This window comes from Danaus plexippus, chromosome 17, assembly GCF_018135715.1.
Source record: "Danaus plexippus chromosome 17, MEX_DaPlex, whole genome shotgun sequence".
NCBI classification, from domain to species: domain Eukaryota; kingdom Metazoa; phylum Arthropoda; class Insecta; order Lepidoptera; family Nymphalidae; genus Danaus; species Danaus plexippus.
Window position 1 is genome coordinate 4,440,399 of NC_083548.1, and position 21,734 is coordinate 4,462,132.

Sequence of the window (21,734 nt, forward strand, 5' to 3'; positions counted from 1 at the left end):
CGGTACCGAGCGATATTGTAAACTGGCTGGTTATTGAGACATAACTCATTTATATTACAATACTCTATTGGCTCCCGTTTTATGTTGGATTTTTATCTTCTTGCAACAATATCAAGATCTACGCTTTATAAAAACGTCAAACATAAAGTAAAAGATAATAATTCCTAGACTTTAAAGGGATATAAGAACCCGATGTTTATTATGTATTCAGAACTATATATTTTTAGATAACCACAAAGGAAAAGGACTTCTTGATTATATTTATCAACAGTAAAATTCCTTGGTACTTTGTCGGCCAGCTGTTATTGATGTCAAAATTCTGCTTTATTGGTCATGTATTGATTAAAATGTACTCTGATAAACAAAAGAATCAGGATGCACAAATTCGATATCGGAAATCAAATAAACAAATTTATCTTATTTTAATGTAATCTATTCATTGAAATAGATGTAAAGATTATAAGTCTCTTTCTTTGCACTACGTCATCATTTTAAAAGTTCAATCTTTCACATATATGTATCTGGTTCTTGTATTTAAAGCCTTTTCAGACAGTAACGATGATATAAAACATCGTACCGTTTAAAATAATCTTATGATATATTTTTGTTTTTATAATTAGGTACTCATTCTTAAAATGTTCTTAACAAAAAATAAGCGTTTTTACATTGGTACATACTTCGATCTATCTTTTACATCTTGCGTGGGAGTTTAATGTTTTTTGTCTATATTATAGTAGCCTTTACAACACTAATACGTATCTTAAGATGGAACATGTTGTTAATGAGCTAAATGTATTACGCAAATCATTGCAACATTGTTTTTTCTATTTAATCTAATCTCACATCTGATTAAAAGGTTACTTAAGTAATAAAAACAAAAACTAGTTTAGTATGCGCACGCGTCTGCGGTTAAATTTTCATTGATTATAATATAATTGGCAGGTGTTCGAAGCCGTTGTCTCTGATGGTATTTGACGAGGTGTAGTTGTGAGCTAGTGGTTAAAAATGACCTTTACATAATAATATATGTGGAATACGAATTACATATGCAAATGTTTCTTACATGTTCGTAATCATTCGTTAAAACACTTTTATGTCATTTGTATTTTGTTTTTGATTCCATAGGTAGTTTAAACTTAATTTAAATTTTTGTATAGGTTCAAGTAATAAATCTCTTATGACGTTCAATTAGTTCAGGTAAAATTTTAAGTTTCTGTTTAGGTGATATAATGAAAGGGTAATATAAAGTGAGTTCGAAGAAAATTGTACTCATCTGAACAGATTTAGAAGAAGACAACTCAGATCAGGTCTTCAACTAACCGCCCGAGGCTAGGACTCATTTACTAATGGTCATTATGTAGCACACTAATGACACCAATACTGGGCAGCAATTGCCTCTTAGGTAACGTAATTTACTTCAGCAGAAGAAATATATCTTTCTATCGTACAAACTAGTTTCCGTGAAGAATAATTCGAGAACAATAAATCAAGTTCGGAAGCGAAAAGTGCAGCGAGCAACAGTAGGAAATAGGATTTCAAAATAAGGACCACAATGCAGTAACATTCCAGATATTCGCGTGGCTGACTGCACTCTTCGTACAGATTGCTTGCCCATCTATCAAGATTAAACATCTTCCTCCTAACGGGAGCTAAGTAACTCGTTCAACAACGGCTATTATAGTAATCCTAAGCTATACACAATTACCACTAAAACGAAAGTAATAAGCAAATTCTAAGAATTAAAACTCTAATGCAACTAATTAATTGTTTGATTGAAGAAAATATCATAGACTTATACCTCCTTAATAAACCAAAACCATAGATATAGAAATAATAAAACTGTACATACATTAATTTCTTCATATATCTTCTTCTCGCAGTCAATAGCGTATATGATTCCTTTTGCCCGCCAGTGGACAAATATTTCATTTTCGCGAATTTTGACTTCATTCAGCGTCCGGCTATTAAGTTGGAAATGTTTCACTAATATTGAAGTTTCCTACAATAGAGACAAGAAGTTTGAAGGATCGTATTTACAGACTAAGCACTAAGCTACTTGAAGCGAACCGATTTATACAAAAGGAAACAAAACAATATATTACTCATTAAAATACAGGGAAAATAATTGACCTAAATATATATATATATATACATATGCATGCACAATAAACAGGCCTACGTTACTACAAAAGCTTATGAACAAAACTATAACGTTTAAATATAATAAAATAATATATTATATATCTAGGTATACCTAGATGTTAATAAAATATGATTGCATCGTGGATGGAAAAATTGAGATAATCAGAGCAGGGAATTGTAATTTATATTAATTATTTATGATTACAAAGCAATATTAACAGTCACGTAGCGAATATAATCAGAATCTCAAATGAAAGATGACCAAATCAGATTCACGTCTACATAAAACTAGAGCTGGAGAGTTGATTACATGGAACCATAAATTGATCGGATCTTTGATTGAAATGCAAACAAGTTGCGCAATCTGAATAAAGTTTGTCAAAATGTTGAATAAATAAATCGTTTTTCTCTTTGTGTCAGCTCCATAAATTAAATAATAAAATAAAGGCGCTAAGTAGTAAGTTTCAATGTCAATTAAAATAATATAATCTAATTAATTTATAATTGATAATCTTTTTACGAAATAAAAGTTGTTCTGAGTGTCTAAATGTACTGGCATTCGATAAATGACTAAATTTTTTGTTCAAACACAATTTTTATACGACACATTGTCAATTTTTTACTCGGTCTGTGTCTATTTATTCAGTTTATCCTCATGGTTTGCTGAAGGTACTTTCATAGTCTGATGTAAAAAGACCTTGACTAACTAAATTTGACAAAACAAAATCGAAATATATAAACTATAAAATAGGGAATAGTCATAATATAATAGTATTGCGAAACCTATTAAGTACACCTAATTATATCTGTACTCACGAATATGAATAAATGGAACATTAAAATATAAATGGGGAGTTTTGTTTGAACCAAAGTCAATTAGAACGCACCCACTCATATATATATATCAGATATATTGATTGAGATAAATTGAATGGCGTTTAAATACAAAAAAAAAACAAAATAGATATTAACGAATTGACATTTAAATTTAATGACATTAATTTAATAATATTTCCCAAAAAATTTGTTGCACTTTTATGGAAAATTTATTTTAATAAAGATTTCAAAGCTTCAGGCAAAATTACACCTTGATATGCATTAAAATATTAACACTTCAGTGTTATAAAATATTTTACGTAACAGATACGAAAATTTGTCTCCGTGTTAAATTTTCAATCACCATAAAGCTGCTGGATGGATTAACGTGAAATGTGGGTAGTATTAAGCTCGAGTGCCATAATAATATACAGTTTACTTTTGGTTCCGGGAAATCTCCGTGAACGAGAGCGAAGATCGAGCTAAAAGCTAGTTCTCAATATCGCCACCGATTACACATGTGATATTGTTGTAAGAAACTTCGAAGCCCCCGGCAATACCCCATTACAATAATATGGCCGCCGCGGGCGTGTATAATGTTTTAGTTTTTATAGCATCCCACCATGATTAGTATTTAGTTTTTTTCTTCCAAAATAATTTACAAGTGTTACACATTATGAAAAATCACTATTCACTCTAATTTGAAAAAAAAATCTTGAAAATTTTTAGCACATTTTGTTATTTATTGTACATAGTTTTGAAGTATGTTGCAAAATTCTATTTACTTTATATCTGTTCTGTTTCAATAAACACAGCGTAATAAACTATACTAACAAAGGACAGCGTGGGTGGACGATTTTGCAACGGAGGAACGATATATCAATTCGTTAGCAAAAACTGTATTACGTCATAGTGACATTATGTCCAATAAATTCAACAAATGGTGACACAATTATTTGATCGCTATTAGTTTACAAGTAGTTATATATATATTCTTGGATACATTTTTATGACAGATAATTAAAAGTATTTACCTAAATAATTATCTGCAGCCTCTGTAGGTATATAATTTTATTCAAAACAACTCAACATTCTTAAAGAGTTGTAAGTAATAAAAAGGGTAAGTAAGTATTACTAATTGTACATTTTCTTTGAGTATTTATTTGAAAAATTCCATTCCTCAATTCTCTTATTTATTTTTGATTATGATATTAGTTTAGTTTATAATAAATATTATTATGTGCATTTGATAACATCTTTAGTAAATAACGAATATCATATGATGTATAATTTAAAATTTTTATAAAACTGTATGTTATTGCAACTGAAATAATATATAAATTTTGAGTAAAAAAAAAAATTACACCCAATATTCATTACAATACTAAAGTTTTAGCGAAATTTCACAATTTTAACGTCAGCAAATACAAAATGACGCCTTCACATGTTTTATTGATACATTTGACAACAACTGGTTCTCTCAAATGTTCTTGTTACACTTTATTCAAAGCGTGAACTCAATTTCAGTTTCTTGATAAGGCAATGAGTATATTTTGTAATTCAATTATTAACATAAACACAGAAATAACAGATGGATACAACTAGGATCGATAATTGATAATTATTTAGAAGATAAATTAGTTTTCCAAGTGACAAATATCTCTAAAGCCACTTAGCTTTTGAAGTATAAGTCCAGTGACCTCTACTACATCTAAAGGTCTGCTAATTGCGTTTTCTTTTGTGTCTAAAGCAATTAGTTTTACAACCTCCCGCTCTGTAACTTAAGCTTGGAAGGTATATGGAATTTTAATGCGCATATTTTTATTTAAATTTCTGAGAACGCATATTGTTCATTGTAAATTTTAAGTGACACAAACTGCATCGCCGGCATGAAGTAACATTAAACTTCATTATATATGATGAAGTTGTTGTGTTTTTATGACTATTACTCTACAGGATCCTCCAGCTCAGTGTGGATTGACATTTCATCAAAGATAATTGTTTCTATAATTTCATGTTACATGATATTTTATTCATTTTTACTAAACATTAAAAAATAATGTTATGTTATTACGTGTACTTCGATAACAACGTCAGTAATATTACCCGTCTGTTTTAAGTGTGTAGTTTCTCTGTCTTATTTTTTTGTTATGTGACAATTAAAGTATACAATATCAATTTCCTATTATTTGTGAATATTGTCAGTGTGAAGTATTAAAAGTTTTCAATAATTATATACAAAAAAATGACATGAAAAAATGTGAGTTCTTAATTTTTATACGATTATATAAAATTTATATATAATGGTTTCATTCGTCTGTATGAAAATATCTTAATGTATTGTTCTGTATCGTTTTCTCATTGATTAAATTTAATAATTCTTTATAGGTAAATTGATATACATTTTGTAATTAAGGTACATCTCGAATATTGTATTTGTAACAATTAGATAATGAGACCATTTTATACTGGGTGGTTTTCAAGTAAAATATTTCGTTTCAAACATATAGGTACTATAGTGTAATAGCAAACATCGAGGGAAGTTTTAACATACGATACTTAAAAACTCATAAGCTTATTTACAAGTCAGTTCAACCGAGGCCAACGGCTCCCACGCGGGAAGGCTTCATAAATCTACAACATGTCTAGACCTAGCTGCTGCCAACTAAATGCCTGCCAAAATCATAGAAGCAATTGATAATAACAAGAAAAATTATCTCACATTTATTAATACCCAATTTACAAAAAATCCTAATTACCATTGATCCTCCTTTAAGTACAGAAACATAATTGAACAAGGCATATGAGAAGGTATTTCTTTTTTAAGTCGTTTAAAAAATTATAGTACACAGCAGAAGTACTTAAGGCGAAGTAAAATTAGTTTATTTTGATGTGTAACATAAGCGCCATAAACGTAGACATAAAAATGACATAAAAAGCTGAGCTGGTTAATTGAAGTGAATAGTCAAATCATATTTTCCCGTGTCGTAAAAGAAGTCGTTCGACAGATTTTAATAATTACGATGATGACAAATAACTTGTTGACCTTTTTTTTTTTTCAAGAAAGAAACTTTATGATTATTATTGAACATACCAAAAGATTTACCCGGGTTTTTTATTCCACATTCCAAGGTTTATCCCATGTTTCATACAAGCACCTGTACCGTGGAACATATTTTCATAGAAGACCTTAATGACCATAAAGATATTAAGCGAAAGGCAGTAGCGATCAGGGGCAGTATGATGCATCGTTGTTTTGCTGTAGTTAGGAAGAAATTAACTTCAGGCCAGAACTTTATACGACTAATCTCTTTGCTAATATTGCTAAAATAATCTTAAGGTGATTATGAACTAATAGTGTTAGTCTACTTCTACGGTCCGTTTATGCATATTATATATAATTTGTCATTGATATCGTTCAGCCTTCATACGAAAGAATCCCAACGCCTAGCTGATGTGGTTAACGTTTAAGGTAGAAATTAAATAGCATATTAAATGATAATGTAAATAATTTTTTATATGTTATATCTCGCATTTTATTATTAGTTGTCTTATTTGTGTTTGGCTTTATATATTTTGTTTCAATATTTTTGTATAACAAATTCTCAATCAATTCAATTCTCAGTTATCATTTATAAATTAAAATAAATATATGAAAAGCTTTATTATCAGTAGGTCCCTAAATGTAATTGATACTGATGAAACGATATTACCTTTTTAACATATAATAAATAAATATATAAATAAAACATTACACATAAGGAAATTTATTGCGATGCAAAAAATTTGTATTCTACTTGTGTTAAGGATATGTTATTCGTTAAGATTTATCACGAACAGAGGCTTTAACTCTTCTAAATTGTTATGTTACATAAATAAATATGAAACGATAATTCAAAATAATCATTAAAACTTTTGTTACAAACGTGAGTTATATGTTATTTACCTGAAAACTTTATTTGCAATGAACCTCACCTTGATAGCATGAATATTTTGATAAAGAAAAATATAAAAATGTATACACTGATCTATTATATGGAAAATGTATTGAACATATTATATTATATAATTGATAAATAAGTCGCCAATATTTACAATTCTGTTGAAAATTAATTTATCACGAAGAAAATAACATCTGACCTACAATCCCTAATCCGGATGAAATTAACACACCGAGTGAGGCGGTGAGTTATGAATATTTCATATAGTAATTTGGAAGCTTCGAATGGTACCGATTCAAATCGTGTATAATCTTAACAAAGGTAAAGTCATATATATACGTGTAATTATTTCATTTTACTGGACTATACAATCTGTTCGGTTTATATTATAAGTTACTTTAATATAACCAGTATTCGGAAGATAGTAATATATAGTTTAATATTCTATAAATTTAGGATGCTCTTCACTACTACTCAAATAATTCGTATAAATACTTACCTACATATGTATTAATTTCAATTATAAACAAAAAAATAAGTACCGACTCCATTTTTAATATGGAAAAAACCTGTCTCATATGTTATTATGGACACACCTTGAGTTCCCAAATTTAATCTCAGAGCGAGATTGATCCTCATACGAAAGCGTGGGCTTCTCGGTAGGTACAGATTCTAATCATGTTCCGTTTGCCTTTTTATTATATGAGCAAAAAATTAGCTTTTCTAATTAAATAAATCTATCACTTAAATGAAATAGAATCATTAATTTACTTATTAATACTCAGTTTAGGTTTGATTAGTAAGGATAAACGGAAGCAATTATTAAAAAAAATAATTATAAGTTCCTTTATATTAATTACTTAAAAGATTTCCTACATCAAACTAATTAAGGGAAATAAAGGAAGATAAACGTAATATTAGAACTTAATTTGTTAATGGCTATATAATGATAATGTATCATTATATCTTTTTAACGATAATTATTTGAGTGATAATGGTCTTCATATATGTTATCAAATTGTAATTTGAAGTTTGAACCCTGGTTACTACCAATGAAACGGAACATATGTTATTTTTTTTTATATTTATCATTATATTACATATTTATAATAAAAAAAAGAACTTCTCTCTGACAAATTGAGAGTTCATTATGGAGATTTGATATTTATTTTGTGTACATTTGTGTGAATATATTTTTACCGAGTCGACTCTTCTCTGCTACATTTTTATTAAAAACACAACGTTTCCACAAGGAAAACATCTCATTTCTCCAAGTTTACATATCATAATCGTGCAATGTCGATTCACATATCGCAAGTACAGGCGATTCAATTATCGGAGAAATGAGTCTATCGACCACCTTCGCCCTCATTTACGGTCCCCATACATAAATATCGAAATATTACGTTCCAGTTTAACAAAGAAATAGGTTTATATCGAAATAGACCAGCGTGATTAAACAAGATACTACGATGTAGAGTACAGTATATTTATAAATAAACACTGTTATTGTCCAATCTTTCTTTATAAAGTGGTTCGAACGACTTTGTGAAATAAAAATTTATCCCATAATAATAAATGGTTAATATTTTAAAATTGAATAACCTTCTGTATTTGAATATTCATCTAGATTCTTCATTTGGAGGTAGATAATGATTTGTTACATTGCAAACATCACGTGACATGTTTATAATTAATAATGAAAATGTAAAAGCTATTTGAATTATTAACACAGCCATTAGAGGGAACAGACAAAATGGCAGGTCACAAAGGATTTACAACAAACATTTTACTGCTTTAAATTTATAATAAATTAGAATTTTGTTCCAAATTTGCATATTTCAATTTGATTATAAAATAAAGTAAATTTACCACCTACTTAAAGATAATTATTAATAATTTTTTATCAATGTGGTTTAAGAATTAGGCCAATACTTAATCTACCTATTCCTTTGAAAGCCCACATATTAACAGCATAAGCCGTAAGTGTACGATAACATTATAATTGTAAGACAACAATTGTTTGGGTGTTATAGTAAACAATGACTGTTATAAATGACTTAACTAATTAGCATATAAGGTGAAGTCAAATATATGTAAATGATTTCTGGAGTGCTCACTACTTGGCGCCCTAAGCCGAGTCGGCTATAGAATGTAGGTTGCATTATGCATTGATTGAATAAATTATATCCTTATTATTGTAGCAAGAGCTATATGTTTATAAAAATAGCAGTTTTTCACAATTACATTTCATAGGTTTTTATTAGCGGTCGTTATATAACAATACTTCATTCAAAAATCTGTTTTCAATACAGATATTTGTTACGAATGAATGATGCCGGCTGTAAAACCAAAGCAAACATTACCATTCCATATTTGAAAATAAAGTACAGACAATAAATAACGAAACGATAACCGGGCACAGATAATCGATAAATAACATAGATTAAAACGGGTAACTGTGAAATCGGGACTTTAAGCTTAAGTAAAGTCCGAGACTAATCGTTTATTCTGGACTCGGAGGTAGCGTTTATAAAGTAACTGTTAATCATGATTTTTATATATTTACAATCGGTTCCTAAACATGTACTGTTTATAAGAACTTGAATGAAACTATGTAATATTTTCCGATTATATTACCCATATTTAATTATTAAAAAAAAAAACTACATACTCCCGACGTTTCGGTTACTTTTCGTACGTAATAAAATACGCGTAGTATAATCCGAAAAATATTAGTTTAATTTAAATGAATACTCGTGAAAGTCTTAGATCTCATTATAAGAACTTTTTCTACTTTATATAATATATAAACTGAAAAAAAAATGTCTCCTTCACATTCTCTCAGTAACAAAATACTAGTTGAAACTAGGATCGGTCATAAAACTAAGATCAAATTCATTTTAATTAAAAAATACCTTATTCATATTTTACATATTTTATCTTCATAGCGTTATGATAAATCAACACCTATTAAATATACCGTTATTTGTATTTAATATATGTGCGTTTAATTCAACTTAGAATCGAAAAACAATAAATCTGCTAAGGAATTATTGTCACCCACGAAGATTGTATCGGCTATGCATATTAGAGAAATCCATTGGAAATCACGTTTCTCAACAAAGCGGTGGCATTGTCCCTTAAGAAGATGTGGGCTGGACTCGCGTGCCAAAAGTTGACCACGGTAGTCTGTAATTTTGTTCGTTGATGTTACGACACGTATCACAAATTTGCATATTTTGTTTGCAATGCCTAAACCATTTCCCCCATCATTCTTGTCATAAGATATAGTAATAAAATCTTCGATATGTCTACTGCTAATAAATGTCACATTACTGTTTATTATATGCGCAGAAATTTTATATATTTACGACAAATGAGCCCCTAATACCATAAAAAAATCGAAAATAAAATGAGAGGTTGGAATTTGTCCTACTTTTTTTGGTTAGATATAGCATATATAATGTTCATGTAAAACATTTCGCTTGTCACAACTAAAACATCAGTAAGGAAGCTTGAATCTATTTGCGTTGACCTTTCCGTTCTGATAAGATAGTGTTACACAATTCACCCAATTATTGAATACAAAATTAAAGTTCATGAGAAAGTATTATTATAAAGCCTTCCTCTACATAGATCACCTAACACCCTTAGATGAATGTAAAACAACAAACCTATTAAGAGTTTTGAAAACTAAAAAAACAACATCTCTGCCTTTCGGCAAAATCGGTTTATATTTTGTTTATATCGTCTTGATCAAAAAAAAAACTTTTATAATTGATTAAAAAAAAACCTATCATACGAAAGTCTAATAAACAACCGTCCCCCGATGTGCAAAAAAGCATACACAAACGTAATGTGATTATTTCCGATTAACTTCAATCGAATGTGACCACATTTTGTGTAACGACAATCAAATCCGATTATTATTACACCGTAAAAAGGTACCGTTTAAGGTAAATCGATTTAACGGATATTTAAAGAAAATTCCAAATAAATGGCAAAACACTCTTTATATAATCCTTAAAGTATTCAATGATAACACAAAATCAAATCAGATGAACAGTTATGCAATAAAGTTAAATAAATATACCCTGGAGTGATATTAAAACTTGATTGAGATAAATAAGTGATCTCTAGAAACTGATATCGCAATTATTCGAATGACTCAAGTATCGCTCAGCTTTTATTAGAAGCCCTCGAATTTATGAAAAATGTTTATTCGATATTTAAATAAATAAAAAAAAAAACTAATACATAAATTACTAGCAACGGATAAAACAAGAAAACTTAAATGAGCTGAACAAATATATCAAAGTCCAATTGCGAGTTATGTTATTAGAAACAGGCATTAAAATCCATAATTATGCGAGCACTAATACAAGATCACTTGAAGAATTGTGTTGTATTCCGTTAGTTTTAATAGTTAATATATTTCTTGGTTGTCAGGCCGGTGTTAGAGGTTACGGACATAACTAGTCAGCTGGAATGACCGGAATGGGGAACAATTTTGCCTGACAACAATGACCGCATTGTTAAATATCGGATAAGCCATAAAATATTCATAATTCCTATAACAATAAAATCACTGGAATCAATAAACCCCCCTAAGCGTAATAAACATATTAAACTTCATGCTTGTATTGTGGGCTTTTTATTAATGAATGCTTACAAGCACGCGTCGCGTCTTTGAAGAGACATTTTACTCGTCATCGCTTGTAATTTGATTAACTTAAATCAATCAAACAGCTCAATTCGTTAAAATTATTACTTTATATAAACGCAATATACTTAATAAATTAATGTCATGTTATAAATATTACAGGACAAATTTTAGAAAATCTATTAATAATATTAATGCTCCGTTCGCACGAGTAATTTTTGTTACAATATATTTTTTTCACAAATATCTTGTTAGTTTCTTAATTAAGATATTGAGTGTCATATAAAATAAATGTTTTAAAACGTTCATTTGCCCCGAGATTAATGAATTACAGACTGCGTGCAACGACTTCACGGATCCCCATAACAAAATAAAATGAGTCGTAAATCGTACCCCTTACAAAGATTTTACAGCTAAACCAATAAATAAATTTATCCGTTTGTGGGGTACGGAAAATATAGAATTCAATAATAGATACATCACTATCGGAGCAAATGCGTGCGTATAGTTATTGGTTCGTGTTTCAAATAATATGGTGGATCTTGCAATTGGTGCGAGGTATTAAGGTAGCCTAGTATTATCACGTACGGAACCCTCATGACAGTTTTCAAACACAATGGTCGTATAGTGAACTTTATTGTTAGCTCAATTTTAACAACAAAATAACGTGGGGGCATTTTTGCGTATTCATCACATCCTATTCTATATATTTCCGCAACGAGCTCTTGGATTATGAGCGATTATTGATTATGCTTATGACAATCGTTAATAATTGCTATGTAAAAATTAGGGCGGTATTGAATATTGCATCCGAAAAAACTAGACAGCTATTTTATACATGAAATATGATCAATAACTCACTTACAGATATATTTCTCGTATTCGGATAAAAAAAAAAACTGTTTGTAATGTGTTTTTTATTAAAAAGAAATCTCGCACGTCTTTTATGCACGAATGCTTACCTTATGAACAACTCTATAAATTATTATCTCTAAAAGTAAAAGTAAAATTATGTAGTGAGATAAAGCGACAAAAAGGCTATCAATATTTTTGTCGCATGTTCCAAATAAGAGTAAAATTAATAATTATTAAGAATACGGAAGTATTGCAAAGAGGACGAATCAATTGGTGATTATGTATTATATATCTAAGTTAATGAAATATCGTTGCTGAGTATTATAAAAAAGGTACTGTATTAGCGCAAAGTGTCCTATCTTTTACCTTTTTCTACCCAGATTCATTGTTTTACTTCAACGTACATTAAGAACCCTTTTCAACAGCTAAACTGTTTTCTAATCAATAGCAAGTTTATTTGGAAATCCTTTCAAACGTTTGTTTTAAATGATAAAATTATATTTATTCTTAAAAAATATTGAGGTAATTTAGTGTTCTAGAATCGGTTGAGCTCTGAAACATTTGAAATATGTGGTCGCATTTGTAAGAGTTTTGGGTACAGCCAAATGCAATTGTGGTTTATGAATATTTCTATTGTGGTGACACTATCAATTAGCAGAACGATTTTCATTAATATAGGAACTAGGTTTTTCCTGTGGCTTTGGTTACGTAAAAGCCACACTGTTCCCAGAATTTTTTTTGGCTGAAAGAAACATATCTTAGGTTTTCTTTACGCCTTTTCAGAATCTCTTTTCATTAATGACTCGTAACTTTTCTTTTATAAGTATCATTGATATTATTTATTCCGAATATCATAAGCATTGGATAAGACGTTATTATATTATAAAAAACGACGGAATGGAAGAAAATAATTTTCAAATTCTTACGAACAAAATATATTAATATTAATGAAATACCATCTCCTCTTATTAATGTAGGAAGTTAAGACGCAATTGATAGAAGGAATTTATAGACATATTTTATATACGTATATACGTTGAAGACGAGTTTATTGAGTCTTAGAAACCAGCTTCAGTTCTTTGAATGACATTGCTGAGTAATAAGCATCGACTAAGAATTACAAGTGAAAGTATCACATTGATTCATACCTACCGCTTACTACTAGTTTGCACGGTCAACTTGGATACCTAAAGTTTCACTCTAATTCCTTTATCAATGAGCAATTACTGTAGAATATAATTTATTAACGAGAAACCTAGAAAATTATACGCACCCTTATTGGGTACAGGGATTTCCACAGCATTATATTATCACAGAGTACACATACAGGCATAAAACACTTAAAGCTGTTTATTTTTGTTGTTTTTATCTCGATCCGGATGCTCCGTTGTTTCAAGCGTGGGTGGAAAAAGAACAGTCGATAAAAAATAAATATGGCTATTCAGGTGAATAATTACACCACATTGACTGGGATTTTGTTGAAACAAAAAACTCTGCGATATGAAAGTACAGCGTAGATATTATTAACAATTGCAGATAAATATTTAAGATTTGTTATGTTTTTCTCTTATAGCTGTAATTTGAGCTTTAAACTTTAGATACTATATTTCATGCTACGCATAGATACATCAAAGTAACCTAACTTTTTTGTATTACAAATATAAAGGCTAAGTTATTAATTAATAATTGATTAGTGTATTGTGTTTAAATTTAAGTTGAAACTTTTTCTAGATACAATATCGTCATGAGCAAAATTTAATACGACGTAGTAGACTAATGATTATTCTAATGAAAAGAAATTACCAAAACATAAATAAAAGTGAAAGTTGTATATAAATACATACTATTTTAAGTGCAAAAGGCACCGCTAATGTTCTTTATGCTAAATTTAATTGGCGAAAATGCACCATGCTGTCATAAAAGATGTTAATTATCACAAACATCGTCCATTTACCACTAAGACATTCTCTTATCTGATTCTCTAAACAGTCGCTTCTCATGTTTTCATATTTTTCTTATTATAATGCGGTTTCGTAAAATCAAGGTCGGCAATATTCAGTTCTGGGAATTTTCACATTTTCCAGGTTAATGACTATCTTTTTAATTTTAAAAAAGACAACGATTTGGGTTAGTGGCGTGAGACTCGACTGCAAATAATCTTGTCATTTTGAATGGTTTATTCATTGACGCTAATTGATATTCACTTTAGAATACATTTATTTTATTTTTATCGTTCTTTTACTGAATTAAGTTTCAATTAAAGGATTTGAAAGAGGATTTTAATCATGACGATATGAAATTACGTCCATAGCTCTGTAATTGGCTTGAGTCATCTTCTTAATAGTTTTCTTTGATTTAAAGTGTTTGTATGTAAGACCACACAATGCAGTAAGATCAAAAAATTTGCAGGAACAAAATTATGCTACAAAAATGCAGCTGAACGACGTCATGCGTGCACATGTATATTCAAATATCAGTTTCCATTTCGCGCGTAAACGGAAGTGCGTCGAAACATCCACACGCCCAACTATACAAATACTAACTTAGAAATTACAACAATAAAGTATAAATCTCTGTAGCTCCCTTCAACAATGAATAATTCATTGGTTAATGACTTGAGCGGAAAAGAGGGGTAGCAAAAAATATAAAAAAGACGAATTGAAGAGTGTGAAAAGTATATTTAAATGGGATGCGGAAGAAGGCGATGAATGTATCTGTAAAAGTATTAACAGGTGTCAGTAAATATTACCTAATGACAACGCTATTAATCTTTAATAAATTTATTTATAATGGATACGGAAAAAGGGTTATTATTATTTTGGGAAGTGGGTGTGGGAAAATAAGTCCTTAATGTGTTTGTTGTTTTGCGTCACCAAGTAGGTACACTTTATTTAAAAGTATGAATTTGATAACGACACAATCCTAAACCTTCATTAGTCTTAGTCTTATCTAACAACAAATGTAAGCTATAAATATATTTGTAATAAAATTTCTGAACATAATTATAATATCACTTAATTTATCGGGGTACCAAATTAAATCTGTCCCAAATATTATGTTAATCTTACCCTGCACCAATAGTTAATAAAACATAATGAATCTCAACACATATATTACATGTGTCTCAAGTAATGTTAAGTAATATTATAGGTAAAAAAATACAGCTCTTCGTGCCATTCATATTCAATCAATATGATAATTACATCTGTCAGAACGGTTTTTGCGGGGGCATTATGGTAGTGTGGCTGATGACAGATGCTAGAAATCATTAGACGCTTACAGTTTGACACATTATATTGTTTGTTTTTTATCTGCCTCGTTTAGGGGAGGCCATGTTTGTTTTCTTTTAAACGAGCCCAGATTGTAATTATTGTAACTGTAACTTAATAACTTTAGAATAACTTGCAATATTATTCGGTTAATGTTCAAAGAATTTTCATTTCAACAAGAATCTATTTATTGTGGGTAGAGTGATATTTTTTATGAAGATTTCATAAAAATCAAACAGTGCAAAACTCTTTGACGGCCGTTTTACATAAATTATGTGCAGTATTATTAATTGTAGTTCCTATTTATTATGTTTACTTCTTCATAACTAAGATATTACAGAGTCAATGAAACGTAACACTGAATATTTCTCTATTTAAGTAGTTTGGAACATAAGAGGTATATACTACATAATATTTACTTATCTAATATCGGAATTATACTTAAGTGAATGTTTATATATAACATACAACACAAAATAAGGTATGTCAAATAAAAAAACATTATGCAGGAGTAAAACAAAACAAAACTGACCTGTTGAAAACACCAACGATAACCATAGTAAATATTCCAGTCACGATACACAAAAATCCATGAATCAATGTTATAGAATTCACTTATTCACAAGGCTCATTTTTACGAGATCGGCTATCGAACTTTGAACCGGCAAAAAGAGGACAACCACACGCACGCGCAGTCGGACGACTACTAAAGTTTGAGTTAAGCTTGATGTTCGGTGATTGGTCGTCGCTTCGACGGTTGCTTGCGCTTGCGTCGGGATGCAGTGACTCCGATGTAGATCAATCAAATTTAATTTGGGGAGTAAATTAAATATATGCATTCAATATTAACGATGCTTCTTTTATCAAGAACGGAATTGATTTTATTTAATATTTGGAAATAAAATGTTTGTGTTAAAGGTTTAAATTATTATTTTTTAAAGAAAGATACACACAGTAACCTTGTTAATTTACGAGATTAATTAACACGTGTTAATACGTTATAACATACGTATATTTTGTAGTATAAGTCAAAAGTGACAAAGGATCAGTTGCCGTTATTTTGTACTGGTAAAAGGTAATGTATTCCACAGTTCACGGGGGTAATACTCATCTGTTAGTCACTATCTTGGTGATGCTACACGCCTCCACACTCAGTTTCGCGACGCATACTAATGAACAGCGATAATGTACCTGGATGTCCCTAAGTACTTCTACAGGAATAAACTGTCTCCGTCTCGTCCGAAGCAGCATTGGTTAAAGTTTTAATATTATCAAGCAATGATTTTGTGTTTCATCGATTCTCACCAGTTACTTCCTGCGATAAAAAAGTGAATACAACACAGGTGTATAACAGGTCTGATATACAATTGTATCTGTTCTGGTACAAATTTCAAACGGTTCGGAAGCCAATCTTCTTACCGTTTAGAAACGCAACGTAATAACAGGCACACGACATTCCATCCGCGGTCGAGCAGCGTTTGTTCTAAAAGCCTGTATTTTAAATAAACGGTGTATCTTATTCTATAGTATGTGTTCAGCAATATATAGATTATTTTAATTTGATCTTCGTAAATAGTATTTTTATTAAAATTCGTAAAATTATTCAAATGTCATTTTTTTTTATTATTTATTCGTTATCAAGTTACAAAAATATTTGACTGAAATGCAATTCATTCTTTATTGGCATATCTCATTCTCAATTTAGAATCGAGATGGAAGATTATGGACAATAGCTCTGGGACGTCCCGCAGCGACAGAATCGGGGTCACTGTGCTAGTGTGACCACCTGTGCTCTTATTATAAAGGGTTTTGGTCGGGAGAGAATAGGCTTTTTTGTTTTGGTGTGCTAATTGGAACGATAAATATACAAAAGCGCTGTAGCTGCAGAAGCTGCTTTTGTTACTGTAATTATTTATTTGAACTTCCAGTCTGTATATTGAGTAATAAAAAAATTCATTAATCTCTGACTTATCAAGAAATCCCATTAGGACGTTGTTATTTCAAAAAAGCATTAAAGTTGCACTTTTATTATATTTTTATGTGTTAATAATTTTTACCCGGAGATTTGCCTCAAATCCCCAAGGATTAATTCAGAAACAAATAGCCTATGACTTATTCAGCAGTGTAGCTTACCTACTTGTAGGATTTCATCTCTTCGGATGAGTTGTGTTTTTCTCACTGATAACATACATACATACCATCATACAAACTTTCTCATATATAATCGTATTGAGTTTTAAGCCCAAATATCCCAAATTTTAATTGTTTAAAAGTACAAAGCCATGGATTGACTATATGAATTATAGTTTTATGGAATAAATATAAAAATATTGTATGAGAAAAAATTACAATACGTACCAAAAACAAATATATAAATTAATGATAACAATAATAATTTAATGTGAATTCGATAAAAAAGACCTAATAACCATACACATGTATATGGTTATTACTAATGAAGTGCTAGGAAGAGCTGTTTTGAAAATTACTATAATACGTCATAAGTAGGAAGACGCAAAAAAATATTTCGTAATATATTAATATGTAGCCTTACTTATTGACACCCATATTCGCTAGCCGGCGTCGAGTATACTGTATATGGTCTATTATAATGTAGGCAAAGCACGTGTGAAGCTTAATTGAAACAAATAGACACCTTCTTCGAACAGTTGCCATACAATATATGTATAGGAATTTTGCTGGCGCATTAAATTTTATTGAAACTAATAAATTATTAAAACTTATACGTTTAATATTTCATATGCATCGTACTGTTTTGTTTTGTGCACCTTTAAAAGGCTGACTATAACTTATTTGAGTCAGAAACAAAAATGATTCTCAAATTTTCGTTTGTAATTCTTGTTTTTTTTTTTTTTAATTATTAACAGTAGAGAAATGTAAAGGTTTAAAAGAAAAACAATAATAGCGTAAGTTAATCATAAATATAAGCAAGATTCTAATTATTTTTAAACAACAAAAGCCGTTGCTATTTCTAATCTTGATACGCATTGGTTTGGAAAACTCAAATTACACATATCAAAGAAGCTGTATAATTCTATGCCAATGACCTTTTGAATTTGAATGACGATGTGTTTACTTGAAACTTTCGTGCCAAACTTGAAAGGGGTCATGGTACAGTTTGACCCATAATTACCTTAACATGGGACCCCAAATGTAATATTACCGTCAAGAATTGTTTTCTGTACCTTGGACCTGAGGGTTTCCGTTGCAAGTAATAAGATAAAAAATTAATAGAATGAAGTCAAAGATAACCCAATATTAAACGAGAGAAGGATTTAATTATATTCTATTTTCTAAGTAAATTCAATTAAGCAACATCCGTTTTGTTTATAATTGTCTTTCTTAAATCATGATTAATTTGTTTATTAATGTTAGCAATACTTTATTGAGTTTGAAATATGAAATCCTTTATATAATTCTAATCGGAAATTTTAACATAATAAGAAACAGAATATTCTTCATAACGCCTTCCTCCAAGTCCTTACCTGTAACAAAAATAATAATTTTAAGGAAAAATTAAATTCTTTTCGAATAAATTAATAACTGGTATCTCGAAATCGAGAGTAAATACAAGTTATATTATAAATCATTTCACTTTTCTTGCATTCGTAATAAATTTTATAAACAATAGCAAATACCAAAATCACATCTGCTTTTTATTATCATTATAGCCGGTTTTTGCGAGATGCTTGTCGTCCAAAATCTCGTTTATTTTAATGATTCCGATGAGAGAAAAATCATGTTTGACCCGACCGACTTTAATGCTCCAATGTTGACGAAAAAAACTAGTTCCATATTTAAATTAGAAAACAATTTTTGCGTCCCATGGTTTGTAAAAAGTTTTATTAATCCTTGCATTCTTTAACCTCGAATGTAGGCTTTATTGTATTTATACTTAATTTTTATCAAACTCAACCGTATTCTGTACGTACCAATATATTTTTTTCACCTATTTGCATGTGTAAAACTGTATGAGGTTTATAAATTTAACACAAAGAGATATTTTTGTAATTTGACCCATAATTCTAGTGTGTACTTAAGACAGAAATTCACTAACATACTTTCATAACTCAAAATCCTATTGGTATATCGAATGAACCTAGATTTTGATATTAACACTATTTTTAGCGTTAACAACCTGTAGGAACGAAGATAATAAAAAGAAAGTCTAGGTTTGAGATTGTAGAGCAAATCAAACCGGTGTAGTGGCTACAATGCAATCACCTCTTGTAATTTGAAATTATCGTTTGGAATCGTAATCATGATCAAAAGCCTTGGAAGAGCTTACATTCACGATATAAAATCAGCACTCTTTTAACAAATTAAAACAATATTTTATTTTATTAGGGGAAGCGTCACATAATCTGAAAGAAAACCGAACAATGACGAGATTTGTTACAACACGAATGTCTGGCTATTTAGACCTTTTGTCCACATCACGCGGTCACTATACTAAGACGAAAGAACTGCTAAGTATCCCTTAGATAATAATAACAATAGAGTAAGTACATGACCCAGTAGAAAGTTCCCACAAAACAACAATAGACCACAAAAGGATGCTGTTATTCACACAGTTAACTTTATTATAATATATTTGATGATAATACGAGCCGGGTTGGATAAGAAAAGGGTGGTTTGAATCAAAACATCATATTTTAAATGCATAATAAATAAATTTTGAAATAATTAAAGGAATCAAATGTATCCAATTTATCTTTGAAGAGTTCTTGGATACCAAATATCGCGATCGACCTTTTATTAATTTAAGATTCATATCATTCGCACAATTTTTTTAACGATTATCGATATTTTAAATGTATTTTAATAAAAATGCAAACCTTTGTTTCAATGTGCCAAAAACTTAGCGAATGAAATGTTTAAAAATTTCCTTTGTAATAAAAATACAATTGTGAAATTTTATATTTTGAAACAATTTGTATCCCCCTCTATAATTTGCGTCAAGATGTAGTCCAGAGCAAGGTGAAGTATCACAAGTGCGTAGCAATATTCACAAAGAGGACAATAGGACCAAAACAACGGCGATCCCAGCCCTCTTTTCTCAGTAAGTGTCAATGACCTTTCTCCTGTTTTATTACCTTTCAAATATTCTTCACGTATAATGTTTAGAATTGTACATATATTGAATAGTTAACAAGGCATTAAAATGTTCAATTAAGGAGCGTTCTTAGAGAACTTTTTAAATATTTCCTAAGAGTTAAAGAGTTGATGCTTAGCAATGATAGTCTCGTATGACCTTTAAATACTTTCAAACAAGAATTTCACCCACACAAAGAACTAAAATGTATTGTATTAAGTCAGACGCGATCTCAACAATGACTCTTTTAACCCTATTGTGTGACTGTAATAAAATGAGACGTACCCTTTAAGGTCGTTAGCTTTAATCTATTTTTTAAGAATACCTACGCTAACCACCAGCCGTGAGTTAATATGTTAAGCTCAATACCCCTTTGAATGGCATTCAAGAGTCATCCGTACTTAAAGCTATTTCCTCACACTATTTCACAAAGAGGATCAATTATTCTACCACGCCGCTGGAATTATTTACATTCTTCAAATACTTTTACGTATAAAATAGAGTTGTAACTTTATATATGACATTCCTTTTGTAACATATATATAATGTATTAAATCTAAACAGATGTAACATTAATTTCAATATTCTGACATATTCAGGATTGGAGAAGCTTTCGATACTTTTGGGATTACAAATCTGTTGTGATTTGCAATATATACTTATATGGTAACATCTCTGACCAAAGAATTGAAATTTAAGATGAATACTGCTTCTTCTTTCACATCTTGATATAAATTATAGCCAAATAACTTGCAACAACGTCCATTATGTTATTGATATAGAAACTTAACATTCGATGGAAGTTGAGAAAATATTTAAAAAAGTAGTTCAGAAGAAGAAAAGGAAAATAAATATAATTAAACTTTTATAAACGTTCGTGCAATAAACAAATAAAGAATAAACTAAAATTACCCTTAACAAATGTAACG

The 21,734-nt window shown here is 29.7% G+C and overlaps 1 protein-coding gene across 5 annotated transcripts in view; it reads right to left on the bottom strand.

Moving 5' to 3' along the window:
- LOC116771070 (rap1 GTPase-activating protein 1) overlaps nucleotides 1-21,734 on the bottom strand; it is a 134,367-nt gene that overhangs the window by 56,933 nt on the left and 55,700 nt on the right. Inside the window, exons 1-2 of one of the 5 annotated variants that reach the window (XM_061523116.1) lie at nucleotides 16,222-16,322; nucleotides 1,850-1,999 (exon numbers count right to left, since the gene is read on the bottom strand). The exons of 1 other annotated variant lie outside the window; for it this stretch is intronic. In XM_061523116.1, coding sequence (XP_061379100.1) covers nucleotides 1,850-1,950 — 101 coding nt within the window. In that variant the 5' untranslated portion in view covers nucleotides 1,951-1,999; nucleotides 16,222-16,322. Of the gene's footprint in view, nucleotides 1-1,849; nucleotides 2,001-16,221; nucleotides 16,383-21,734 lie in introns of those variants that run through there. 3 more of the 5 variants (XM_061523123.1, XM_061523120.1, XM_061523117.1) reach the window with 3 other exon arrangements.